We start from the raw sequence: 27,672 nt of genomic DNA on the forward strand, positions 1-27,672 counted from the left end.
TCTTCTTAATCAGCTTCCAGCACCCCCAGTCCTTGATTTACAGCCTTTCATAAAGTCTCTTGCAAAGGGTTTTACCCATGGACACACAATCACTTTCTCAGCCACTGTCTCAGCTATCACTGTTTCATCATGTCCCTCAGTCAGCTTCTGATATACTCAGTCACCATTCACCATTACCACTAGGCCCTCGATAAGTCATACACGGTCACCCATGCCGTCTCGGTCGTGCACACCGTCATTTTCTTCATATGGTCAGCTCATCACGGACACATGTACCCAGCCTTGCAAGTTTCTCACACACCCTGTCACATGGTCACTCGGCGTGTCTCATTTGCTCAGCTCTTTTGCATGGCCCCTGATTCATGGTTTCTTATGAACTGTTTCACGGACCCCCTGACACTCTAAGTTGTCAAGTTCCTCTCCCACAGTTGCTGACTTCCTGTTACTGCTACTGCAAGTCTCTCGGAAACAGTTCCTTGTCCCTCTCCCTCGCACGCCCAGTGACGTGGTATCTTACACCATGTCAGTCGCTCTGGCTCACTGTCACTTTCTCTCCCACTTTCTTGAATAGATTGTGGTAGTAACGGTAAATCGACTTGCCACTAGTCTCAGGTTCTCTCTCACACACACAGATACAGCCTGTCACACTCTCCCAGTCACAGCCATTCATTTTCTCAGCCTTTGCTAGTCTCTCGCACGCTGCAATTCATACACACAGTTGCACCTTCTCGTATCCGTGGTCTCAGTCACTGGTTTGGTCTCACAGCCATTCTCTCCCATATGATCAAGTTCTCACTCATACAGTCTCACGGCTTTAGCTGACACGACAGCCTCAAGTCAGCAGTTTTGCACATCATCTATTTTTCAAACAGTGAGTTGCCTATAGTGAGGTTTGTCACCTACACAATCTTTGCCACAATCCCTGACAACCTCTACTGCAGTTTCATGCCCACATAGTCTCTCACATGTGGTTTTGGCCACTCAGTCTGTCTTGCTCACCATCAAACAGGGACAGGGCGGCAGTCCCCATTCCTTCTCTTAAACATTATTTTGTGTATACCATTGCAGGTTCTTATATGGTACCTTGACTACTCGTCCGGGCTCAGTGATTTTCTGAAACACAGCCACAATTTCTCACACAGACACACCATCAAAAGTCTGTGGTCACAATTTCTGTACTCTCACACACAATCACAGCTTTCCACATCTCTGACACACACATGGTTACAATATGCAGTCCCTACTCTCTCACACACACCATCACACCATCTCTCACAGTCAACCTCTGCCTCACACCCTCCACACACTGTCACGCTTGTCACACTCAGCTAGTCCTGACAACATCCGACAAAAAGTGCCAGCAGCCTCCAGTATCACCTTGAAAAATATATATTTACAGGAACAATTCCCCATTCTCTGGGACTCTTAGAAAAAAAAAGGTCCATTTTGGGGAAGTAAAACAAACAGTGGAGACGAGTGTAGCACCGTCCCCCAAATCACCAACCTCCAGGTCCCGAGGCCTGGGCTGGGCCAGCACTGACAGGAGGTGAGCCCAGGAGTCTTCTGAACCCACTCTCTCCTGCTAGAATGGAGACAGGACAGGCTTTATGTCCCCCATTCCTCCCTCCCAACTCCAGGGACATTTAAAGGGTCCTTTGTACCCGCCCGCAGGAAATTGGGGGGCTGGGAGGGAGGGAACTGAAAATACACGTTTGGTATCAAAAATAAACACTTGCGGGGGGGAGGTGGCAGGAAGATTCCCCCCCAATCCCTTCCTTCCCACCCACCCCACCAAATATAGGAAGAGATGATCCCCTCTCCCCTATTGAAAAGTCCCATTTAAAAATAGATTATACTATCAAAATGGCAGGGTGGGGAGAGACAGGGAGACCTGGAGTTCTGGCTGGAGGGGCCCCCCAGACGGGGACCACCCCCCAAAAAAACCCTCCATTGGGAGGAAACAGGCAGGACCCCAGGGAGTTTGGCAGACAAAGGAATGGCTTCTCAGGGGGGAGAAGAACAAAGAGACATTCCTCCCTGGCCAAAAAGTTGGTTGAAAAAGGATAAGCTGTCTGAGAGAAAGGTTGGGGAGGTGGAAATTTCTATTCCAAGGGTGTGATTCTTCCTTGGCCAAGACTCCCAACCCATTAAATGGTACAAATTCTTCCTGGACCCCTGAGTATGGCCAGGAATAATAAAAACAGAACAAACTAACTCTTCTAACCACATCCCAAAATGGAGACAGGGCTCCCTCATCTCCCCAGGGGCAGGCTGAGAAATAAAGAAAGAAAGGTCCTTCTCAAGCCAGACCCCGATTGTCTTGTCTTGGGGAAAAAAGTGGGGAGGTGGGGGAGATGTCCTAACCACCCTAAATGATTAGGTCAGGCTCCTCCCAGTGGCCTTCAAAAAATAAATAAATAAACCGCCCCTACCATTGAAGTAGGAGACGTGTAAGGGCGGCCACTGGGGGACTGACAGAAAAGAGAGAAGCTGTGGAAGCCGTGTGTGTTTTCTGTGGAAGAGTTAATGAGAGTTATTCTTGGGAGTAATTCTTCCCAAGGATCCCCACCCCACCACAGAGCATGAGTCTTGCAGGTGAACTATGTTTGTCCTTGAGATGGCTGGCTGGAAAGACGTTCAGGGGTACAGATGGAGTGACCCCAGAAGGGGTGGTGATGGTGGTGGTAGTCATGGCTTCTGGGGCCCTGGGGAGAGCACCACGGGGGTCGAGAGGCCATCCACGCTGATGGAAGGGATGTGCACCTGGGCGCTGCCACTGGACGGAAACTGAAGGCAGAAAGAGGGAGAGGTCACAGATGGGGGCCATTCTTGGGTCTCTCACCCTGTCCAAAATGGGGAAAGAGGATCCTACCTGGAAAGAGAGCTTGGCTGGGCTCCGAGGTGCAATGGGACTCAGGGTGCTCCAGAAGTGAATGCTGGGAGGCAGTGAGCTGGGTGTCAGCAGCACCGGGGTCTGTGGGGAAGGGGTGGTCGGAGCTCATGAGTAGAGGATAGATGTGGGAAGATGGAAGGGACCTGGTCCCAGCCCCACCACAGATTTCCCACTCACACTCCCAAGGGCACTCCCCCAAAGTGCACACACCTGGATGGTAACCACAGAGGCCATGCCTATGATCTCTCAAATTCTGCAGACACCCCTCCCCACCCAAGAGCCCACCCTCAGTTGCTGAGACCTCATTGGTCAAGACCACCCACAAGACTCTATCCACATGCTGCTCTCACACCTCTCAAGGCACCATCCCAACAGCTCAGGGTCAACTTCCAACTCATGTCCCACTGGTGAAACCCAATATGCAAATTCCAGACCAAAAAGCCCTGCTCAGGTTTCTTAAGCCACACCCCAATACAGAAATAGTCCCACAGAATGTCCCCCGGTCCCACCCACAGAAGTCCCCGGCCCTGCCCTTCATTCCTCAAACCCTCTCTCCAGCCCAGCGTCAGCCCAGTCAATCACACTCGAAGGCTCCACCCTCTTCAGGGATAACCACATTTGCCCTTTTCTGATTCCTGTCAGTCACCCACCACATGCCAATCTCATTGGTGCTGGCTGCCCAGCCGCCCCACCCCTCCGCAGGCACTCACCAATGTATGCGTAGGAAGCAGAGACGGGGTCAGCGCTGGCCCCGGAGCCTGGAGGCCGGAGCCAGTTCCCGATCCTGGAGTTCGTTCAGGTCCCGGCCCACCCAGCAGGCTCGGGCTGAGTGGAAGCTCTAGGTCCCGGGGCTTCCGGCCTTTCTGCGGCTGGGAGACCTCCGGGCTGGAAGCCACAGGGCCGCCTGCCTGCCCTGCGGTGTCCATAATGACCGCGGGCAGCCGGGCTGGGACGCCCTCCTGTGGAAGGACTTCTGGCTCTGCCTTGGTGGTTTCCTGCACAAACCCTCTCTCCCCCACAACTTCCAACTCTTCCTTGGGCCCTTCCACTTTCACTTCTGGGGGTAACGGCCGGCCCAAACCCGGCTCCACATTCAGCTCTTCCGATTTCAGGTTTGGGGCCTCGGGCGGGGTCAGGATGACCTGGGAAAGAAGGGGGCACACAGGGTGCGTGAGGACTGTTGGAGTAGAGACACTTTCTCCTGTGGACCACCCAGTGGTTTCCCAGGGAAGGTGGCACTTGGTACTGGGGGCATGACTGCCCATCAGAGCAGGTCCTCCAACAGGACCTAGGGCTTTGTCAAGGAAGTAGGGCTTCCTCTGGGGCAGGTCCTCCTATGGGACAGGGGACTTGGGGTGAGACAACCTGAAGTGGGCAGGAATCTGAGGGATACCATCCTCATGCATTAAAACAGTGGTTCTAAAAAATTTACCTTCCTCCAGACCAGCAGCATCTTCCCCTCGTTTGGAAACAAAAATGCAAATTCTTGGGCCCCTCCCCTGCCCCACACATTCAGAACTCTAGGGGTGTGGCCAGTAATCTGTGGTTTAACAAGCCCTCCAGGTGATTCTGATGAGTGCTAGAGTGTGAGAACCAGTGCATTTAACAAATATTCGGGCACCTACATGTTCTGCAGCTACTAACTGTAGCACAGTATTCTCTCTCCCCCTTCTGTTTCTGGATTTGCGTAGCTCTCTGCCCCACCCCTCCTTCTAAGAGGATGTCTGTGTTCTTCCTTCCACCACTATCTCCTTTAACAGGATGGCTATGTCTCTTCTACCAGCCTCCCTTGACATCTGGGGATTACACATCTCTCCTATTTACCACTTCCTCTTACTGAATTTCTATATTCCAGTCCTTACCTGCAGAGGCAAGCCAGCCTCTTCAGCCTCCAAGCAGGCCTCCAAGGGGGCTGGACTGGTGCTCCTGCTCCCCGAGGGGGGCGCTGCTGCTCCTGCAGGAGCTGCGTTGGGGAGCACCACAGCAGGCCGAGGATGAGGGGGTGGCTGCGGCTGCAGGGACTGGATGGTGAAGGTGGAATAGAGGCCGGAGCGCATGTACTCATTCCGGCTGCTGCGTGCCAAACTACCTGGGCCTGCCATTCCTGCACCCTTGGGAGTGCCTGGCTTTCCCGAGGCAGTGTCCCCTGGGGTGGCATGTATAGCAGCAGGGGCCACATTTGCCATGGTGGAGTTAACAGACACCTCTGGCTGGGGCAGGCAGTCCTCAGTGGAGCACCCTGCAACTTCAGGATAGGACACAAACTTGTAGACGAACTTCTGGCCGCTCACCTTGCGGATGATATTCTAGGAAGGGAGGAGAGGAACAGAGGGCCTTAGAGGAAAGGGGCAGGCTGGAGGCAGGGTGTCAGAGGAGAAGAAGGGCAGAGTGGTGTTTCTCTTCTCCTAGTGGCTTCTCTCTACTTGCCCCCCTCCGGCTTTCCAGTCTCTGTAAGTTCCCCTCCCAGCCCATTTCCTCTCCCCCTAGAATCCCCTTGTCTGTATCCCTCCCCAGTCTCTCCCTTTCTCTCTTCTCCCCACAGCAATTTTATTTTTTGAGCTGGAGTCTTGCTCTGTTGCCCAGGCTGGAGTGCAGTGGTGTGATCTTGGCTCACTGCAACCTCTGCCTCCCAGGTTCAAGCAGTTCTCCTGCCTCAGCCTCCCAAGTAGCTGGGACTACAGGCACATGTCACCACACCTGGCTAATTTTTGTAATTTTAGTAGAGACAGGGTTTCACCATGTTGGCTAGGATGGTCTTGATCTCCTGACCTCATGATCCGCTTGCCTCAGCCTCCTAAAGTTCTGGATTAGAGGCATGAGCACCCGTGACCAGCCGACAATTCTTTCTTTAAGCCCCTTCCCATCAACCCCTCTCCAAGTCTCCCCTCTGTCACTCTCCAGGTCTGTCTATCTGATTTTCCCTCCCCGACCCACCAGGGACTTCAGTCCTATAACTTCCTCTTCACAGTGGGATGAAAGGGAATAGGTATGGGAATAGGTCTTCCTCCTGGCTCCAAGAACCAGGGGTTCACAGGACCAGGCCTTGTGGGTGGCTGTCAGGACACAGTTCTGGTGACTAGCAAATGCAATAAGATAAGAAAATGAAGTAACTGATATAAATGCTGGAAGACAGTATATTAATGTAGATGGATGGGGTGATGAATTATTCATACAGAGGATTATTTGAAGCTAATGACACAGAAGTGGAACAGGGCAAGGTCACTGCAGAGGACAGGGTGAGGAGGCCTCCTTATTACCACCACTGTGGAGGCTGAAGCTAAAGTGGTAAGAAAATGAAGCAACAACAGCAATTAGACAAGAATATTAAAAATACTGGTATAAATATTCATAGCTATAGCAATTAAAACAAAAGAAATATCTCTCATATTTATATCTATTTATATATTTATGTCAGGGGGTCCCAGCTCTGGTCTCAGAGACTGTACCTTGTCATAGTAGTACCGCAAGGCCCGGCTGAGCTTGTCGTAATTCATGTTGGTCTTGTTCTTGCGTAGCCCCCACAGCCGGGCCACCTCCTCTGCATCCACCAGCTTGAATTCACCACCATCCCGTGAAGTCCAGGAGATGATGTGGCCATTGCCCTGTTCTCTCAGCAGCTGCAGCAGAAACTGCCACAGCGTCACAGATGGGTCCATCGCTGGGGGAGTGCTCACGCCATCCCAGGGGTACCTGGAGAGCGAACAGCTGAGTTGACAGGCAGTGGACATAGGAGGGGAAGGGGTCAGCGGGGGGAGGGTTCCTTTTTCTGTCATCTTTTTTCCATCTCTGTCCTCAAACCCTACCATCATTCCCTCAACATCCCCAGGCTAACTTCTAGCTGCCCAGTCTAGCATGGGCTGCTCCCTGTTATGAATACAATTCGTGGGTATCTTAGGATGGTGTGAATTTATTTTCCATGTGGGACAAATGTCAATCTATGAGGGTCAGAGGGCAGACTGTGGTAGGCCAAATGATGCCACCCCTGCTCCATATCGTAATCCCTGGATGTGTTATTTATACTACACAGCAGAAAGGAACTTTGCAGATGAAATTAAGGTTACAAACCTTAAGATAGGGAGATTATTTGAGTAAATTCAATCTAATCATATGAGCTCTGAAAAGCAGATGATGAAGAAAGGTAGCTCAGAGATGTGACGACAGAAGAGGCAGGGAGATTTGAAATGTGAGAGGAACTCAACCTGCCATTGTTGGCTCTGAAGATGGAGGAAGGGGGCTCAGAGCCAAGGACTGTGGGCAGCCTCTTAGAGCTGGGAATGGCTACCAGCCGACAGACAGTAAGGAAACAGGGACTTCAGTCCTACAACCTCAAGGAATTGGATTCTGCCAACAACTTGAATGAGCAGGAAACGGGTTTTCCCCTAGAGCCTTCAGAAGGAACACAACTCTGCCAACACCTGGATTCCAGCCCACTGAGACCAGTGTGGGACTTCTGACCTACACAACTATAAGATAACAAATGCGTTGTTTTAAGTGGCTAAGTTTGTGATAATTTATTACAGCGAGAATAGAAAACTAGTTCCATCCCCCTCACTCGGGCATTATCTGTATCTTCTACCATATCAATGTCAAGTTTTCAGGTTTTTTTTTTATTGCCAGACCCTTGCAAACGCTACTCACTCAACGTGGGGCTTCCTTCTTCCACCTAGCAGTCTTCCTTACCTTTCAAGTCCCAGCTCAAAGGTCCTTTCCTTTATGAAGCCATCCTAAAACTGAACACCTGTTCTCTCTGTCCTGTTACTGTCCGTGAATGTTCTCTTTTTTTTGTTTTTGTTTTTTGGGGGGATGGAGTCTCTCTCTATCGCCCAGGCTGGAGTGCAGTGCAGTGGCACAATCCTGACTCACCGCAACCTCTGCCTCCCAGGTTCAAGCGATTCTCATGCATCAGCCTCCTGCATAGCTGGGATTACAGGTACCCACCACCATGCCTGCCTAACTTTTGTATTTTTAGTAGAGATGGGGTTTCACCATGTTGGCCAGGCTGATCTTGAACTCCTGACCTCAAGTGATCCACCTACCTCCCACCTCAGCCTCCCAGTGCTGGAATTACAGGCACGAGCCACCGTGCTCGGACCTGAATGTTCTTTCTTGATGACAGTAATAATTAACATCTATGGACAGCTTAATACGCATCAGGCACTGTTCTAAGCTGAGAGGCAACGTGGCCTGCTGGACAACTGCCCAGGCACTAGGGCCAAACTTCCAGTGTTTGAATCCTGGTTCTGCCACTTATTAGCTGTGTGACCCTGGGCATATTCTTTTTCGTTTTTTAGAGATGGGGGTCTTACTACCTTGCCCAGACTGTTCTGAAACTCTCAGGCTCAAGCAATCCTCTCTCCCTGGCCTCCTGAAGTGCTGGGATTACAGGCATGAGGCGCCATGCTTGGCCGATAATCTTTAACCTCTTTGTACCTCAATTTTCTCACCTGTAAAATGGAGATAATGATATGCCCATTGGTAAAATAGGATAGCAATAATACGTAGTTCATAGGGATATTGTATGTATGAAATATCATATGCCTGAGGTGTATGATAAGCTCTAAATATTAGTTGCTGATTTTGTTCACAGTCCCTTATCTGCTATTCCAAAATCCAAAAATGCTCTAAAAACAGAAAGCTTCTTTTAACTCTTTTGGCAGCAAAACCTGATTTGAAATGAAACAAGGCCCTTTCTTGCCTTTATTGATTCTCACTTAGTATGAGTGTTCATACATTTTGCTGCAGAAATATGAATACAGCCAATCACAGAGCTTACTAAGGGGTGTTATGTAACATCATATATGCATCATGTCACCTTTCTGAATTCTGAAGAAATTGAAATTCTGAAACATAGCTGGCCCCAGGGGTTTTGGATAAGGGCATGTACACCTGTACTGTTATCTTTTATGGGCACTGACTCATTTATTCCTCATCACGTCTCTGAGAAGTAGGTAGTCTTACTGTCATTAATTTATAAATGAGGCAGCAGAGGCACAAATGTCTATGTACCTTCCACAGGCCACACGGCTGTAAGTGGCAGAGCCGGCTCCTGGAGCCAGGCAGTCAGGTTCCAGCTGGCTAAGGGTTTCACCATTAGGCTAAACGGCCCCTCACACCAACTGCTCCCTCTCCACATGTCCCTCAAAGAACAGGACCCTCCCTGCCACCCCGTTACTGCTTCCTTTCCTGAGGGAAAACTGGAAAAAAAACGTGAGCTTCCTGTTCAATTATACAAGTCACAAAGCCGTGAAGTGTCCGATTAGAGTTCGGTCACCAGAGACCTCACTGAATTTGTTTTGCAGGCGGGCTTGTTTTAAGAAGCCCGAAGAGTTCAGAGTGACTCCTGGTGGTGAAGACAGGCAATGTTACCAGTTCCTTTTCCAGCTGCAACAGAACCTATCAGCTAAGTGAAAGGTGACAGTGGGCTTCCGGCCTCAATAGCACGCAGGGCTCTGTATTTTGTCACCTCTCCCACTTGACCCCTCATAAGAGTTCTAGTAATCTGCCTTGCTTGGATGTGTTTACTTCTTTCTATCTCCTTCACTTATCAAGCATTTGGTGAATGCCTCCTGTGGGCCAGGTGCTGCAGATGTAGCTGAGAACAAAACAGACAACAATCCCGCTCCACAGGAGCTCATATCTTAGCGGGGAAGACAGACGAGGAACAAGTCAAACACGTACAAACGTGCGTCGGATGGTGGTAAGGGCTATGGCAAAAAAAAGAAAAAATCAAGCAGAGGAGAGCTGTTACTTTCACATGGAGAGTCAGGGCAGAGTAGTCACCAAGGAGAGGACACCTGGGCAGAGACCTAAAGGAGGTGAAGGAACTGGGCTTGTGAGTATCTGAGACCACTGAGCCAGGTGGAAGCGGCAGCTGGTGTGAAGGGCCTGAGGCTGGAGACTACCTGGCAGATGACATGGGGAGAAGAGGCCAGCATGGGTTAGGGGGAGAGCAGGGAGGCGGCAGGAGATGAGAACAGAGCAACAGGGGCCAGACTGAGCCAGGCTTTTTCGGGCACTGTCAGGACTCTATGTGAGACACGAGCCACAAGAGGGTTGTGAACAGAGGGGTGACAGACTGTGACTAGGATTTTAAAAGGATCCCCCTGGCGGTCGTGAGGAGAACAGTCAGGACTGAAGAGGCCACTGCAGTAGACAATGGTGGTAGCAGTGGGACTGGCGAGATGTGGCCGGGTTCTGGAGAAAGTCTGAACACAGAATAGACTTGGTGACAGACAGCATGCCTGGGGGAGGTGAGGGAAGGGTGCACGGTGAGTCTAGGTTTGTGCCTAGTCACCCACAAGGACAGCATTGTGGACAGCTGAGATGGGAGCCTTGCAGGAGAGTAAGTTTTTAGGGGGATCATGCCAGTTTTCGAGATGATCAGTTTCAGAGGCCTGTCAGACACCTACGGGTATGCTATGCATACATTTAAATAATTTAAACATGCAAGCCAGATACGATCCTTACCATGTGCTGCACATTGTTGGAATCATTTAACTCACTGAATCCTCAAACCACCGTTAAAGGGTGGGGATTAGCATTTCCCCCATTTTTCCACATGAGGCAGTGGAGGTACATAGAAGTAACCTGCCCAAAGTCACACAGCTGGAAGTTGGCAGAGCCGGAATTCAAAACCTAAGTGATTTGGCTATAGCGGGCAATCCTAGCCACCTTACACCACCTGTTCTCTATGAAGAGAAACAAAGAAGGGTAAGATCCTAGAGGGTGACAGGAATGCTGTTTTACACAGGGTGTGCAAGGAATTCTTCCCCAAGGAGGTGACACCTGGCCTGAAGGACGGGAGGTAGTAAGCCAGGCTGACCTCTGAGGGAGAGGGCCTCCAGGTGGAGTGAATGGCGTGTACAAAGGCTCTGAGGCAGCCACCCTAAATTATCTACCGTTCCCAAGACAGTTCCAACCTCTGAGAGTAAGCACGGGCTGTTCTCCCCGAAGGGAGAGCTCTTCCCTCACTTGATGGCCTCAATTACACAATCATCACATCACGTTCCAGGAAGAATCCATTCTTCCTCTGCGTGATCCAAGGTGCCAGATGACCTGTCTGCCCTTGCAAATCTGTTCTTCTTTCTGGGTCTTCAGCCTTATGTTCCTCTGCCCCTGTTCTGGCTGTGTGACCTTAGCAAGTTACTCAGCCTCTCTGTGCCTGTTTCCTCATCTGTAAAATGGGAGTATTTTACTTTCAAAGTGAAATATTCTCAAGAGTACACCTATCCTCCAAGGCTTCTGTGAGGATGAAATGTGTTAATTCTGTAAAAGACTTAGGAAAGTGTCTCTCATGTGTGGTAGACACTCCACAGATATTAGCTATTAGCTAGCGTGTCATCCTTCTCCCCCCATCCCTGCAATCCTACCCTATGGATCACCTTGGCCCGCACTATATGGCTCCCAACACCTGTGTGACCTCACCTTCTACCCCTCCCCGCACTCTGCTCCAGCCACACTGGCTGCCTTGATGTTCCTTGAACATGGCAGGCACCATCCCACCTCGGCCTCTGCACTGGTGCTTCCTTCTGCCTGGTATGCTCTTCCCCTAGACATTATGGCTCTCTCCCTCTCTACCTTGAGGCCCTAATTCAAGAGTTACCTTCCAAGTGTGGCCTGCTCTGTGCCTAAGATTTTAACCACCCGCACTACTCGATTCCCACCTGCCCTATTTCATTCTTTCCTCTCAGCATTTGTCTATTACACTAATTTTACTGGTTCATTTTGTTCATATAATCTGTCTCTCCAACTTTTTTTTTTTTTTGAGTCTGTTGCCAGGGCTGGAGTGCAATGGTGAAATCTCGGCTCACTACAACCTCCGCCTCCCAGGTTCAAGCAATTCTCCTGTCTCAGCCTTCCAAGTAACTGGGATTACAGACTCATGACGCCACACCCAGCTAATTTTTTTGTATGTTGGTAGAGATGGGGTTTCACCGTGTTGCCCAGGCTGGTCTAGAACTCCTGAGCTCAGGCAATCACCCAGATTGGCCTCCCAAAGTGCTAAGATTACAGGCGTGAGCCACTGTGCCCAGCCTCCCCAACTTTTAATAAATGTCAGCTCCACAAGCACAGATATTTCTTCCTGTTTTGTTCCTTGCCATATTCCAGCACCTAGAAGAGCACCTGGTACTCACAAGGGGCTCAGTAAAGGTTGGCTGCAGGAACAGTCCCAACTAACTAGCCCTCGTATCCCTTCTTCTCCATCTGACCCCTATGCTGGTGTCTGAAATAATCCTTTTCCCATTTATTCATGGGATAAATTCTTACTGAACATCTGCTGTTTACCTGGTACATCTTCAGGTGCTGGAGACGTTGCAGTGAATGAGCAGACAAAAACTGAGTCCTCATGGGACTCACATTCTAATGCGGAGAGACAGACACAAACAAGAAACCCACACAGTGTGTCACAGTGATAAAGGGACAAAGCAGGGACCTGGCTTGAGCCCTCCTGGGTGTGCAGCTTCAGATGGTAAGGGAGGGGTTGATTTTTTTTTTTGTTTTTACAAGCAGCATTGTTAGGAACTGTTTTTGTAATACATGTGCCTTTGTATAGTATTTTCCAAGCACCATGGTGTGACAATCAATCTTTACTGAACTAACACTACCCAGGTGCAACAAAAAGAGTGATTACTCTTAGAAACATCTTTTATGCCTGTGCCTTTAGGAGAGTGTATTACGCACACCACAGTGATTTTGTTTTGCCCAGGCTGGCCTCGAACTCCTGGGCTCCAGCGATCCTTCCACCTCAGCTACAGTCCAAGTAGCTGGCACTACAGGTGCACACCCCCATGCCCGGCTACACACCACAGTTTTGTGAACACATTCTTTCAATGCAACACAGTCCTTATTCACATATGCAACTAGCACTCCTAGAAACAGCTTTTATACCGTGCCATTACAGAGCCTATTACATACCTCACAGTTTTGTAAACACAGCCTTTCGAAAAGGAGGAAAATCCTTGTTCATATACAAACGAGCATTCTTAGAAACATCTTTGATACATGTTATCTTTTTGTATTTGCATTCCCTGCACCACAGTGTGGTAAACTTTTGGTGGCTGGTATTTGAACAAAGTGCTGAAAGGAATCATGCAGAGATCTGGGAGTGGTATACAAGGCACAAAGAACAGCCAATGCAAAGGGCCTGAGGCTGGTCCATGGCTGCTGTTTCAGGAGCTGTGCAGTGGAGGCAGTGTGGTTGGAGCACAGTCAGGGGGTGGGGAGGTATAGGCAGTAATGCTAAAAAGGTTACTTGTTTTACCATTATTTCACAGGTAATATTTATTTACACTGGAGGGGATTCTAGTTCTGATCCCCCATTTCACAAATGAAGAAAAAGGTGCAGAGAGGAAGTGGCTAAATCACTCATCTAAGGTCACAGAGCTGCTGGGATTGGGGGGTGGGTGGGTGCTGAGACAAGGTGGGTAATGGAGACAGCTCTGCAGGCAGAGGGAACAGCAAGAACAAAAGCTTGGAGATGGGAACCAATTTGGTTTTTAAGGACCGAGGCCTCACGTGGGGTGGGATGGGGTCTAAGAGGGGAGCCTCAAAAATTATCCTGTGCCCTGAGTACTTCCTGGGCCACCTCTGAGTAAGGAATTTAACCTCCCTATGGCCCGGCTCCCTCAGTACCTACCTCATGGGGTTGTGGTGAGGATTAAAGAAACTCATTCATATGACACACTCTGATACCCAGCAGGTGCTTAATAAACGCTAGCTCCTATTGGCATTACAATCATCACTGGCGCTAATGTGTTTACTTATTGTAGTGAGGCAGAACGTCTTTGTGGTTACAAGTGTGATCAGGCTGACCCACTATATTAAGAGGTGGGGGACAAGAAAGGCCATACATTTCTCCACCACAAGGAAAAGAGGATCAGCACGTTCTCCTCTGGGAAGGGAAAAAAAAGAAGGAAATTCAAAGTACACGGCAGACCTTCCTCCAATTACAAAGCACTGGACTCAGGGGAGGGTATGCGGGGGACTGTGCAAGCATACTGGGGTGTGGGGGAGGAAGGCCAATGAACAGATCCACTGAAAATGGAGGGGGGATGAGGCTCAACATCTGAGGGGAAGGAGAGCAGAAAACCTTACAGACTCCTGCACCACACCACAGTGAGGGGAGAGAAAAGCCATCACACAGACTGATTCAAAGCAGAGAGGGACAAGGCTATGGACTGAGCTACTGAAAATAGGGAAATATAAAGCACTTGACTGACTCACTATTAAAAAGAAGAGAGAAGCCCAAGCGCTACAGTGACAGTCTACGAAAAAGGGAGGACAGATAGGGCAATGGACTGATAGCTAAGGGGATGTGAATCCAAACATGAAGACTGATCCACTATAAAATGGTGGTGGTGGTGGTGATGGTGATGGTGTGTGTGTGTGTGTGTGTGTGTGTGTGGCGGGTTTCTGAAAAAAGCCATGGACTGATGCATTGGGGGACTGGAGGAGGCAGGAATACAAACTCTGATAGACCCACTGTTAAAGAGGGATGTGTGTGGAGGGGTGCGGCGCCACGAATTGATTCGCTACAATGAACAGGAGGGGAAGAATAAACAAGGCCACGGACGGGTCTTCCCCTGAAAGTTGAGGCTAGGAGAAATGCAAACACTCAGATACACCTACTATTAAGGGGACTGAACACTGCCACAGGCGGGCTCCCTATAAGTGTGGGTGGATGGGGGGTGCGTGGGGGTAGGGGGAAAGCCTATGGACGAGTCCATCCTAAGTTGGCGTGGGAAAAAATATAAGCACGCAGACCGATCCATTATACAACGGGAGGGGGAGGTTAGGCCACGGTCAGATCCACTACAAGGGGCGAAGGGCGTGGGCAATGCCACAAGCAGGTCCACCAGCCGTGGTGGTGGTGGTGGTGGCGGCGGGGAGTCGAACACCAGCAGGCCACCGGCCAAGCCACATCCTCTGAGCGGGGGCGGGAAGGATACGTGGGGTCACGGACCGGGCCCTCCACCCTCCAAGCCCAGAGCTCACCTGTGTGTAGCGTGGCGGTGGCGTTGGCAATGTTGGTAGCTCCGGGGGGCGGGGGCTCCATACGCGGCCCCACCGCCCCCCAGGCCTGGGTTCCGAGGCGGCGGCGGCGGTGGCGGCGGCGACAGCACCTAGAAGCCGCCCCTGCGTTTCCCTACGGCTCACGTGGGCACGGGGAGGAGGAGTCCAGTGTCCCGCCGCTCGCTGATTGGCCAAAGCGCTATTAATCGGCCACACGGCCTAGAGGGGCTGGGGGACTGGACCTTCCCCACGGAGCTGTGCTGTGATTGGCCTAAGGGGAAATGATGGAATGCTCACGGCCCCTGGAGTCCCGAGGAGGCTTGTTCCGCCTTCCTGGTGCTCCACGGCGATTGGCTCAAGGACTGACGGACTGTGAGCAACTGATAAGGCTGGGGGGGGTGTGTGGGGGGGCGCGGAGGGGACTGCCTCACACTGATTGGCTTACATGGGATTGATGGAAGACAGCCTCCAAGGACGGGGGTGGGTGGCCCTGTTTTCCTCTGATTGGCGGATGAGGGACTCTAGACCCCTGCCAAAACACCAAGGGGGCGGTGCCGCACGCCACGCTGCCCAGCGGAAGCAGGACTTGTATAGAAATGGGCGTAGCAGCCGGCAGGAGTGGGTCGGGCTGGGCTGGGCTGTGCGTAGGCGGACAGTGTACCTCTATGGTTAGAAAGGACCCTAGAGCTGGGTAGAAGACGAATTTAGAACACAACGGAGGTAGGAGGGCAGGATGGCTGTCAGGCACACGGAGTATTGAGTGGCAGAAACGAAATGTCTTCAGAGGGCAGGGCTGAACTGTGGCCGAACTTAAAAAGGGGAGGAACCTGGGTCTGCGTTGATTGGCGGCGGCTGGACTCAACCTAAAACAGGGGTCGGACTAGGGAGAGCGGGATTCAGCTCTGCCTGTTGGAAGCTGGAACCACTTAGAAGCAGGGGCTAGGACAAGGCAGGGCTGAGGTGGGTGTGGGTGTAATTTAGGGCACCTGAGGAGCGACTGGGTGTGTGAAAGGGTAAACCTTAGGGCCCTTTGGTTGCTGTGAAAATGAACAAACCACCATAAATCGGCTCATTCTCTATGGCAAATCAAAGGGTGGTGTCTAAGAAAAGGAATGGCTGAGATGGGGGCCCAGGTTGCCAAGATGACAGAAGAGAGGGCAGTGCATAAGGTCAGCTGGCAAATACTGCCAGGCAACAGGCTGGAGGCAGGACTGCTGGGGCATTTTAGAGGTTCCACAGAGAGAATGGACCTCAGGGGTCTCTCTGTAACTTTGTGCCCTAGTAACAGGCCCCTGTGGCAACCAGCAGAGTTCATGGGGAAAAAGAAATGCCATGTGACTCAAAGGCATTCAGGCTCTTTAATGTCTGACGATAGGGGGAAGAAGTCAATGGTGAGGCTTCTCTGGGAAATTCTGCAGGCCTTGTAGTTCTCTAAGCCCCTGAAAAAGAGGAGACTGATCAAAGACTGGGTCTGGGTTATGCCCCGAGGCTTGCTCTGACCTCCCTCCCTTGACTCCAGTTTAGAAGGAAAGATGGTCCCTCCCTTCTTCCGCTCTCTCCCTTCTTCAGGTCACCACCCTAAACACAGAGTCTGGTAGTGGGGTGAGTTGCTCTCACCTCTAGCAACATGTGGATATGGGCTTTGATATTCATGGAGTCCTTGGTGAGGCTGTTGCTGAGCCTAGAGAAAGAAACAGGAAAGGGCAAAATGGGCCCCACTTATGATTATGAGAATGACCCTTCCTCATCATCTCAAGAACTACTTATATCCTGGATGATTTCCACAGGGCTCGCTGCTATGCAGAGATGCCAAACCACCATCTGGTTTTCACTGATTCAAAGATTATTAAATGCCTACTGTATGCCAGGCAATTTTAGGCACTGGGGAGATAGCAGCAAACACAACAAATAAAACTCCCGGCCTGACGGAGTTCAAATTTTTGTAAAGAGGAACAGACAAAAAAACCCGATGAAATAAAAGATATGGTGTGTCAGATAGTTCTAATTACAATCAAAAAATGTAAAAATGAGAGAGGATTAACAACTACGAGAATGGGGGGGGGGCTGCAATTTTAAATAAAGGGCTCAGGGATGGCTTAGCTGAGAAGCATTTGAGTAAAGACTTAAAGACCGTGAAGTGAGTAGTGTGGGTATATGGAGGATGTGTTCCACACACAAGGGGTAACAAACACAAAGACGCTGAGGTGGGAGTGTGCCTGGCATGTTTGAGGTGCAGCAAAGAGGCCACTGTGGCTGGAAAAGAATAAGTGAAGGGGGAATGTAGGCGGTGAGGTTAGAGGGGTAATGAGGGAGGCAGATTGTGTAAAGCCTACAAGGTCATGGTAAGGACCCTAGCTTTGACCTTAAGTGAGATGGGAACCAGGGGAAGATCGTGGCAGAGGAAGGAGGTTGAATTACATTAACTAGTCAGTTGACTCCTTTTATCTAAGCCAGTTTGGATTAGGTCTCACCCAAAAGAATCCTAACTGATATAAAGGGTCAAGGAAGGCCTTTCTAAACAATGAAGAATGAGAAGGAATGGAAGAATGCCTAATGATTAAGCAGGAGGAAGGCCTTTTCCACAAAAAGGCCAAGAGGCAGCAATGAGCTGTTTGAGGAGCAGTGAGGTCAGTGTGTTAGAAATTAAGTGAATGGTGAAGGAAGGTGGTATAACAACATCCTAGATCATCCGGGGTCTTGATATCATGATAAGGAATGTGGATTTTATTGTGTTGTCAATGTAGGAGTCAGTTTGAGGGGTAAATAAAACTAAATACTATTGGAAAAGTAGACAGCATTAAGACAGGATGCTAAATTGGAAAAAAAAAGTAGTATGAACCCATATGTACCAATATCTCCCATATTTCTTTTTCTAGCCCAGAACTCTCTTCTGAACTTGACTAGGAGTTTTAATGACATCTTCCAAAAATCCACTTCAGTGTTTAATAAGTACATCATACCTAACAGGTTCCAGACTAAACTCCTGACTTTCCCCTCCAAATCCAGTCCTCCCCTACCGTCTCCATCTCAGATAATGGCAACTCCGTCCTTCCAGTTGCTCAGCTAAAAACCTGGACTCCCCTCTCTCACACTTCACATCTAGTCAGCCATTCTACTTAAAATCACGACTGCTCCATTGCTTCTGATCTCCACGATATGCTTTCTCCATAGCACTGTCAACATCTGACATACTACATCATTCGTTTATTGTTTATCTCCCCTGACTAGAATGTCAGCTGTATGAGGGCAGATTTTGGTCTTTTTTGTTTACTGCTGTATCCTCAGGGACCAGAATAATGTCCCTGAGCAGGGACTGTTCTGTGTCAATGGCACAGAGCAGGCACCCAACGTATATTGAATAAGTGCCTACTCCATTCAAAGGAACCTGAAGTTGGTTGAGTGTATGTTTAGGAACAGGAACTAAATGAAGTATGGGTGTTGTTGCCAGAGAGCAAGAATACTTTCAAGAATATTCTGGGGTAATGCTTAAAAAACAGAAGAATGAATCTGATCAGTTCCTAAGGGCCAATTTGAACATAAAAAATGAGAACAAAATTAGTTAATGGTATAAGCTTAGCCTATGAAAACCTATGAGCTTAACACTTAAGAAGAAAAATGCAGTTTACCAAGTGCTAGCTGTAACACAAAAGGGATATGTTTATTACTACTGATTTATTTTTATTTTCTATGTGGAGAAGCAAAGTACTACTGATTTAGCATGTAAGGTAGTGTGAGCAGTCATATGGTTATGCTGTTTCTTCTATAATTACATGTCTATACATGAGATGTGGATGTGTAGTCCTTTCTGTGTCATCAGGAAAGAATATACAGAGATTTCATCCCTTCCACTTCCTGAACAAAGAAATATACTAAGAACAGGAAGAACACTTTTGATCACATAAAATAACCAGAAAGTTAGTTCAAAGTATATCCCAAGTAACCAAGTGTTTTAAAGGGGAGAGCCAGCTACATAGACTCAAATCCTCATCTCTTAGAAAAATTAAACTTCTAGACGGCCCTACTAATTATAATAACGCAATAAAAGAGTCAACTATATTTTTCATCACACTAATAGACCAGGTAGTATATCAAAAAGACCAGGCGAGGGAGCAGGCACTGACAATTTAAATATTTCATTTGGGAGAAGTATACGGAGTCTCAAAAAATTAAAATCTATTTGATAGGCTCAGGAATCCTGTGACATTAACAAGGAAAGCCTTCTTATAAAAACTGGACTTTAGCCAGGTGTCATAGCTCACGCCTTCAATCCCAGCACTTTGGGAGGCTGAGGTGTGCCAATCACCTTAGGTCGTCAGTTTGAGACCAGCCTGGCCAACATGGTAAAACCCCGTTTCTACTAAAAGTACAAAAATTAGCCAGGAGTGGTGGTGAGCACCTGTAATCCCAGCTACCCGGTGCAATGGTGTGCCTGTAGTCTCAGCTACTTGGTAGGCTGAGGCAAGATGACTGCTTGAGCTCAGGAGTTTGAGGATGTAGTATGCTATGATTGCAGCTGTAAACAGTCACTGCATTCCAGCTTGGGCAACACAGCAAGACACCATCTCTTAAAAACAAAAACACAGAGTGTCTACTATATGCTTGTACTACTCTAGTCACCTTGGGTATAAACCAAATCTCCCCCTTTGCAAAACTTATATTCTAATTGGAGGAGACAATATGAGAAAGAAATTACACAGTAAATATTAGGGCATGATAAGTGTTATGGAAAAAAAGTAGAAGGAGGGGAATCAAGTGTGCCAGGGGCTGTGATTTTAAAGTTAGGTTACAGAGCACCTGGTTGAGGAAGTGACATTTAAGCAAGACAACTGAGTAAGGAGAAAGGAAGCCATGTGGGTACTGGGGAAAAGAGCAGTGCAGGCAGAGAGAACAGCCACGGCAATTGCCCTGGGGTGGGATCATTCTTGGGATGTTGAAAGAAGCATGTGAAGGTCAGTGTGGCAGGAACACAGTGAATGAATAGTAAAATTAGCAGGAAGTGAAATCACAGGTAACTAGTTTTCTTGTTACCAATTTTAACAGGCTGAGACCTCATGGATCTGGTCATAATTCTATTTATGTATAACAGTGTAGTCCTTCTAGATTGAAAGCCTTCAAGGAACTCTTCTGTCTTGTTCACTGCTGCATTCCCACTGCTAAGCAATGCCTGGCATACAGAAGATGCCCAATAAATGTTTACATGAACAAACAATACAAAGATCATTTTTTGAATGCTTATTATGTGCTACACATGGGCTTTGCATCCCCATTTCTTCAGTCCCAGCTCTGAGGAGGTGGGGAGATGAGTCCTTAAATATCATTCCAGGCAGCCATTGGGAAAGAAAGGAGAGTGTTGGAAATGGTAGTGTTTTTACACACTATCCTCATGGAATGGACTTACTCTGTGAGGAGAGAGCTCTTACGATCAATGAACCTGAGAGCTTCTGCCAGTGTCAACTCCAGGAAAAAACCATATCCCAGGGCCACATAGATGCGTGAAGTATCTGGGCTGAGGAGAGAGAGGTTAGAGGAAGTGGAGGGGAGTCCTCATCACTGTTTAGCATAGTTTATGTTTTGCTTCCCACCCTTCCCCAAATTGAGCCTCTGGGAAGGCAGGGATTTTGTCCGATTTTAATCACTGTCACATCCCAGCACCTAGCTTATATCCTATTGGGATATAAAATCTTGTATAGTGCCTGGTATATAGAAGATACTCAAAAAAATATATGTTGCATGAGGGAAGGGGGAAGCTGAACCCCGTGGGCTCAGAGGGATGGGTAGACACTCACACCACTGTGTCAACGAAGAAGTTACAGCCCAAATCCACCTGCATATATAACTCCGAGTGCTTAGCTTCCTGTGGGGCCAGGGAAAAAGAGGTAGCGGTCAGTGGTGAACTCTTAGATCAGGCGACAGGTTTGGGTTTGGGGTCTCTCTTCCCGTCTCCCTCCCTTACCCACACACACCAAAAAAAATGGTACCCAACCCCATAGTCTTTACCTGGAGTCGCTCAATGACATTTCTCAGTTGAAGGTATTTGGCCAGCTGCTCATATACCTTGTCTCGATGGTCCAGCACCTTTCTGATGGGACGAAAGCACAATGGTGACCAATAGACAGCCCCATTCCTCCTGATATACCTCATTTCATGACCCTCTGAGACTCTCACGTCACCATACACTGAAAAAGCTTTTTAAGTGTGTCAGTTAAAATTTTGGGCTCTGGGTCAGTCTGCCTGGGTTTGGATCTGGGCTCTACCCTTTACTAGATGTATGACTTTGGCAAGTAAGTAACCTGTTTGGGACTCAGTTTCCTCATTTATAAAATGCAGATGACAGTATTACCTTGTAGAGTCATTAGGATTTTTTTTTTTTGAAACAGAGTTTCGCTTGTTACCCAGGCTGGAGTGCAATGGCACGATCCTGGCTCACTGCAACCTCTGCCTCCTGGGTTCAGGCAATTCTCCTACCTCAGCCTCCTGAGCAGCTGGGATTACAGGCACACGCCACCATGCACAGCTAATTTTTTTTTGTATTTTTAATAAAGATGGGGTTTCACCATGTTGACCAGGATGGTCTCGATCTCTTGACCTCATGATCCACCCACCTCGGCCTCCCAAAGTGCTGGGATTACAGGCTTGAGCCACTGCGCCCGGCGATTCATTAGGATTAAATGAGCATTTACTGCAAAGCATCTAGAACAATGACTACCAAATGGTAAACTCTCTACATGTGTTAGCTATTATTACTATTATTACACTCTACCCAGTGCTGAACTCCAAACATAATGTCCCATCCCCACCCTAGAAAAATCCTCCATCCCTTTTAGGATGCTCATAGTCCTAGTTCTGAACACCTTCCTGCTTAAATTAAAAAAAGACTGCAATAATATTTCTTCATACTCACTGAATCTCTATTATGTTTCAGGCATCCATGCTAAATTCTTTACAAAGATAGGGCACATCAAATACTCAAAACCACTGCATGGGGAAGGTTCCACAAAACTCCCTATTTCACAGAGGAGGAAAGTTTATAGGGCACAGAAAGGCGAGGTAGGACGTATTCACAAACATGAAGAATGGCAGAGCCAGGATTCGAACCCGAGAACTGTGGCTCCAAAAAACCAGCCTTAATCCGTTAAACATCGGAGGCCACGCATGCGCGGACACGCCCCCTACTATGAACGCAGGTCTCAGCCAAACTGCACACCGGATGTCGCCCCCACTGCACGCTCCAAGGAGCGCGGAGCCGGACTCTGAACGCCTAGCCCACCAATCCAAAGGCTTGGCCCTAACTCTGAACTCCCCACCCACCACGTGGACTGTTCCAAACGCCCCGCCCCCGCACTGTCACTCACCGCAAGTCCCGCTGCAGCACATCACTGATGAAGGACTCGTAGCGCAGCACTTTCTCCCCCGTGGCCTCCACAGCCCGCCGCTTAGGGGGCGACGCCATGATGGGCTCCTGGGGAGTCGGGAGGGGGAAGACCACGTTGACCGCTCCAGTTTGGCCTCACACACAGTTCATCTCCACCCTCTAAACGCTAGGCATCGGCTTGTCTGGTTCAAGCTGGGGGTTCAGCCTTCCCTCCCCTCCCAACTAGGGGACCCGGCCACCCAGGGACACCCAAGCACGACCTTTACCTCTGGGCCGCCAGCAATAAGAACGGTTGGTAGGAACCGCGGCTTCCGGGTGGCGCGGATGAATGACGTAAGTGGCAAGCGCGCTGGCCAACCAAATAGCCAGGTGGGGAGGGGCGGGCCTAAGTGGAAGAAGATGTGCCAAAGGGGAGAATAGAAGGGCGGGGCTTCACGGAATCCGAGGAGATCAAAGAAGACTAGGGCGTGGAAGCGGGGGGCGGTCTGGCAATAAAGCGGCCAATGGGGGCCTGCAAAAGCGGCGCGTGGAGCCTATGGAGACCGCGTGGCTGGTGAGGGTGGGATTTAATGGCATTTGGCGGTTTCTAAGGTAGGCGCGATGCAGAGGTGGAGGTAGAGAGAGGCAGCGAAGAGTTTAGTATTTAAAAGGACCTAAGAATTAACTATGGTTTTGGTCTGTAAGGAAGATCCCATGTGATCTGTCAGCCTGGATATTGATTTTTCACACAGGAGGTTTGGATTTCACTCCTGGCAATGGGACTGAGTATAAGCATTTAAAAGGTTTTAAACAGAGACAGATTTTCTAAAATTCATCTTTGATGACTCCACCTCTGCACCCGCAATCCATAACTGGGGCTCAAGCAGAAATTGACAACGCTCTTTGTCTAATCACCTCGTTTGATAGTCAAATGGAGAGGGGTCGCTGAAGTCCTCTGCCGGATTGGCCATCTTGTAGTTAGGCATAGTTCCTATGTTTTTATTTGAATGGTAAGGTTTTTGTGAATTTATTCTTATGCACTAAAGTGAATCTATTTTTCAGGTTATATTTTCAAACAAGAACTTCTAACCCAACAAGAATGGGCCTTTGCCTGGAGAAGAACCCAGACCGTGGGATGAATTCACAAATGCTATTTCCACCTGTAGAGCCTAGAGCACCCACCCCTACCAAGGAAATCTTCCCAGATAATTTGTGTTTCATATGTAAAAGCAAGGTTTTTGTTCAACTGCTCAAAACCCAAGCAAGTTAAGCCCTTTTTTTTTTTTGAGACAGGGTCTTTGTCCCCTGGCAGTGGTGTGATCATGGCTCACTGCAGCCTTAACTGAACCTCACTGCAGCCAGGTTCAAGCAATCCTCCCACTTCAGCCTCCTGAGTGTTAGGGCTACAGGTGCATACCACCAGGCCTGGCTAACTTTTTTATTTTTCATAGAGATGGGGTCTAATTATGTTATCCAGTCTGGTCTCAAACTCCTAGGTTTAAGTGATTTGTCCACCTCGGCCTCCCAAAGGGCCGGGATTACAGGCATGAGCCAGCACACCTGGCCAAGTTAAGCTTTTCTTTGCCCTTAGAACAAGATAATTGTAAAAAGAGAACATCGAGATTATTTTTTTCTGTCTGTAAATCTCATGTTACAAATAGTTTAAATTACATTGAGTGTGATTGGAATAGATACTAAGTAGATAAATATTACCTAATCTATACTACTTTCTATGAAAAGAGAGAAGATACTTATATTTATTTAACAGAGAATAACTTATATTTATTTAACATCTTCTGATGGGCTGGAGATGAGTCTGTAAGTCTATTAACTTACATTTCACAAGAAAGCATTTTTTACTTACAAATGTATTTCCAACTTTATTTTTACATTTCAAACCTACAGAAAAGTTGACAGTGAACACTCATATATCCTGCACTTAGATTTGCCAATTGTTATTTTTAATTTTTTAATTTTTTCTGAGACAGGGTCTTGCTCTCTTGCTTAGACTGGAGTGCAGTGGTGCGATCTCGGCTAACTGCAATCTCTGCCACCTGGGCTCAAGCAATCCTCCCACCTAAGCCTCCTGAGTAGCTGGGACTACAGACATGAGCCACCATGCCCAGCTAATTTTGTACTTTTTGTAGAAACAGGGTTTCACCATGTTGCCCAGGCTGGTCTTGAACTCCTGAACTCAATCAATTCGCCCAATTCGGCCTCCCAAAGTGTTGGGATTACAGGTGTGAGCCACCACACCTGGCCTAGATTCACTTATTGTTAATATTTTACCACATTTGCTTTCTTTCTGGATCACAGGATGATTGTTGACATGGCCGCATAGCAGCCATTCTTTGGATAGCTTCAGATTTTTGAGCCCCTCCTCTGTCACTGGATATTTAAATGTGTTCAGATTTTTTTGTTGTTATCACCAGGATGGGATAACAGTCTTTGCTGTCAAATTTTTGTGTGCAGCCATGATTATTTCCTTGTGATAAATTCCTAGAAGTAGAATTTATAGATTTGTTTGTTTGTTTTTTCACTCTGTCACCCAGGCTGAAGTGCAATGGTGTGATCTCGACTTACAGCAACCTCTGCCTCCCGAGTTCAAGCAATTCTCCTGCCTCAGCCTCTGGAGTAGCTGGGACTGCAGGTGCACACCACCACACCACCCAGCTAATTTTTGTATTTTTAATAGAGACAGGGTTTCATCACTTTAGTCAGGCTGGTCTCGAACTTGTGGCCTCAAGTGATCTGCCCACTTGGCCTCCCAGAGTGCTGGGATTACAGGCATGAGCCACTGAGCCTGGCCAAATTTATGGATTTAAGGGACGTCACTGCATTGTAAATCAAGTGTTGAGTGACAATGGTATGCGTAACAGTGAACCTCCTCATCTAAGCTCATCAGGGGTCAGCAAATTATGGCCCCCGGTTTACTGACCCTTTATGGTTTCCTGTAGCCTGCAAACTAAGAATACTATTTACATCTTTAAAGTGCTTGAGAAAAGTAAAAAGAATATTTTGTGACACATCAAAATTATATGAAATTTACATTTTGGTGTCCATTAAAGTTTCCTTGGAACATGGTCTCACTCATTCATTTACATATTGTCTGTTACTGCTTTAATGGCAGAGCTGAGTAGTTGCCATAGAGACCATATGGCCTGGACATCCTAAAGGCCTTTTACAGAAAAGGTTTGCCAACCCTTGCTCTGTGCAATGTCAGTCACCAATGCAGAGATTGGGACTCTAACCAGGTGAGTCTCCCTGGCTTCCCCTGGCAACCTCTTGCCTGGCTTATGGGTGTGCATTTTCAGGTGGGTGCTTCTGGGAGATATGAGAGACATAGTCAACCTGTTTCCAGCTCCAAGATGTGAGATGGACTGTGTCTCTTATGACTCCATTAGCATCTTCTCTCCCTTCCATCCAACTTCCTGCCCCCAGCTCTGACTCATAGGTCTCTGTCTTTGCCTTTTCCCAAGAAGAGCAAGAAATGACTAAGGCCCAGGGGAGGCTGCATTTCCCTGATAGCTAATGATCTTGTCATGTGCTTATTTGTCATATACATGTCCTTTATGGTGAAATGTCTCTTCACATTCTTTGCTCATTTTCCAAATGGATTGCTTTTTTAAAAAACTTGAGTTTTGAGAGTTCCTTACATACTCTAGGTATGAGTTCTTTGTCAGATATGTGGTTTGCAAATATTTCCTCCCAGGTTGTAGTTTGTCCTTTTGTCCTCTTAAGGTCTTTGTTAGAGCAAACATGTTTAATTTTGAAGTCTAGTTTATTGATTTAAAAACATTTTTTGGATCATGCTTTTGGTGTCGTGTCTAAGAACTCTTCACGAGCCCTCCTCCCAAAGACGTTCTCCTGTGTTTTATTTTTAAAGTTTTTTAATTTTATGTTTGACATTTAAATCTGTGATCTGTTTTTAAAAAACAGCTTTATTCAGATGTAATTCACATACAATAAAACCCACACATTTGAAGTATACAGTTCAGCAGTTTTTAGTATATTCACAGAGTTGTATGAACATCACCACAATCTAACTTGATTTTGTTATTTAATAATTTTTTTTGAGACAGGGTCTTGCTCTGTCACCCAGGCTGGAGTGCAGTGGTAGGATCTTGGCTTACTACAGCCTCAACCTCTCGAGCTTAAATGGTCCTCCCTGCCTCACCCCCTCAAGTAGCTGGGACTACAGGCATGTGCCACCATGCCCGGGTGATTTTGTATTTTTTGTAGAGATGGGGCTTTCGCTGTGTTACCCAGCTGGTCTTGAACTCCAGAGGTCAATAGATCTGCTCACCTTGGCCTCCCAAAGTGCTGGGATTACAGACGGGAGCCACCGCGCCCAGCAATCTAACTAGAGTATTTTCATCACCCCAAAAAGAACTCCTTTGCCCACTCCTCAGTCTACTCTCCCCACCCCAGCCCTAAGCAACCACAAATTTAATTTCATCTGTATAAATTTGTGTATTCTGCATATTTCAATAAATAGAATCATATACACTATGTGGCCTGGCCTTTTATGCCTGGCTTCTTTCACTTAGCATAATGTTTTTAAGGTTCATTTGTCCATGTTATAACACTTACTAGTACCTTATTCCTTTCTATGGCTGAATAATGGTCACTTGTACCTATGTTTATTTCTCTTACCAATTTCAGTAAAATAGAAAGTCCTTACCTCCTTTTAATCCCTTTATTCTCCCCACTTATAACATTAAATGTCAAATAAATATTTCCTTTTTATATAGGGAATCACCTCAATGTTGTAATTGATACTTCAGCCATCAAGCACTGTTTAGTAAACTTGAGAGGAAAAATAAAGTCTATTTACTGATATTTTTGCTTCTTTTATTGTTGTTTTCCTCTCTGAGGTTCCAAGATTCCTTCTTGTATCATTGCCCTTCTGTTGTAAGGATTTTCTTTACTCATTCTTTCAAGGTAAGTCTGCTGGTAACACATTCTCTTAGTTTTCCTTCATCTGATAATATCTTAATCTCACTGTCATTCCTAAGGACATTTCTGCGGGCTAAATAATTCTTGGTTGGTATTTCTTTTATGTCATCTCTTGAAAACTGTTGTGCCACTTCCTTCTGGCCTCCGTGTTTTCTGATGAGAAATTTCACTGTCATTAAAATTATTTTTCTTATGTGGATAAGATGTCGTTTCTTCCTGCTTTCAAGAATTTTTGTCTTTAGGCTGGGCACAATGGCTCACGTAATCCCAGCATTTTGGGAGGCCGAGGTGGGCAGAGCACTTGAGGTGAGGAGCTCGAGACCATCCTGGCCAACATGGTGAAACCCCCACCTCTACTAAAAATACAAAAATTAGCTAGGCGTAGAGGCACATGCTATTCAACAGGTTTATATTTTTAGCCAGATATGGCAAAATTTCATTGTTCCTTTGAATACTT

At 47.7% G+C, this 27,672-nt stretch overlaps 2 protein-coding genes across 3 annotated transcripts in view; both read right to left on the reverse strand.

Annotated features, from left to right (window-relative positions):
- Positions 1 to 1,373: 1,373 nt before the first annotated feature.
- ELK1 (ETS transcription factor ELK1) lies at positions 1,374 to 15,042 on the reverse strand. Its single transcript, XM_035289233.3, has 6 exons — positions 14,888 to 15,042; positions 6,340 to 6,583; positions 4,756 to 5,199; positions 3,604 to 4,035; positions 2,873 to 2,974; positions 1,374 to 2,787 (listed from the first exon to the last, which is right to left on the reverse strand). Exons 2-6 carry the CDS (start codon positions 6,547 to 6,549, stop codon positions 2,689 to 2,691), a joined length of 1,287 nt encoding a protein of 428 aa, XP_035145124.1. The 5' UTR covers positions 6,550 to 6,583; positions 14,888 to 15,042; the 3' UTR covers positions 1,374 to 2,688.
- A 1,202-nt stretch (positions 15,043 to 16,244) lies between these two features.
- Positions 16,245 to 27,672, reverse strand: part of UXT (ubiquitously expressed prefoldin like chaperone) — a 122,974-nt gene continuing 111,546 nt past the window's right edge. The window contains exons 1-7 of one of the 2 annotated variants that reach the window (XM_078363155.1): positions 22,544 to 22,612; positions 22,258 to 22,364; positions 20,903 to 20,984; positions 20,692 to 20,759; positions 20,304 to 20,411; positions 16,523 to 16,586; positions 16,245 to 16,344 (exon numbers count right to left, since the gene is read on the reverse strand). In XM_078363155.1, coding sequence (XP_078219281.1) covers positions 16,291 to 16,344; positions 16,523 to 16,586; positions 20,304 to 20,411; positions 20,692 to 20,759; positions 20,903 to 20,984; positions 22,258 to 22,355 — 474 coding nt within the window. In that variant the 5' untranslated portion in view covers positions 22,356 to 22,364; positions 22,544 to 22,612 and the 3' untranslated portion in view covers positions 16,245 to 16,290. Of the gene's footprint in view, positions 16,345 to 16,522; positions 16,587 to 20,303; positions 20,412 to 20,691; positions 20,760 to 20,902; positions 20,985 to 22,257; positions 22,365 to 22,543; positions 22,613 to 27,672 lie in introns of those variants that run through there. The other variant, XM_054250889.2, reaches the window with a different exon arrangement.

The sequence above is a fragment of the Callithrix jacchus genome, chromosome X (genome assembly GCF_049354715.1).
Source record: "Callithrix jacchus isolate 240 chromosome X, calJac240_pri, whole genome shotgun sequence".
In the NCBI taxonomy this organism is placed as follows: Eukaryota; Metazoa; Chordata; class Mammalia; order Primates; family Cebidae; genus Callithrix; species Callithrix jacchus.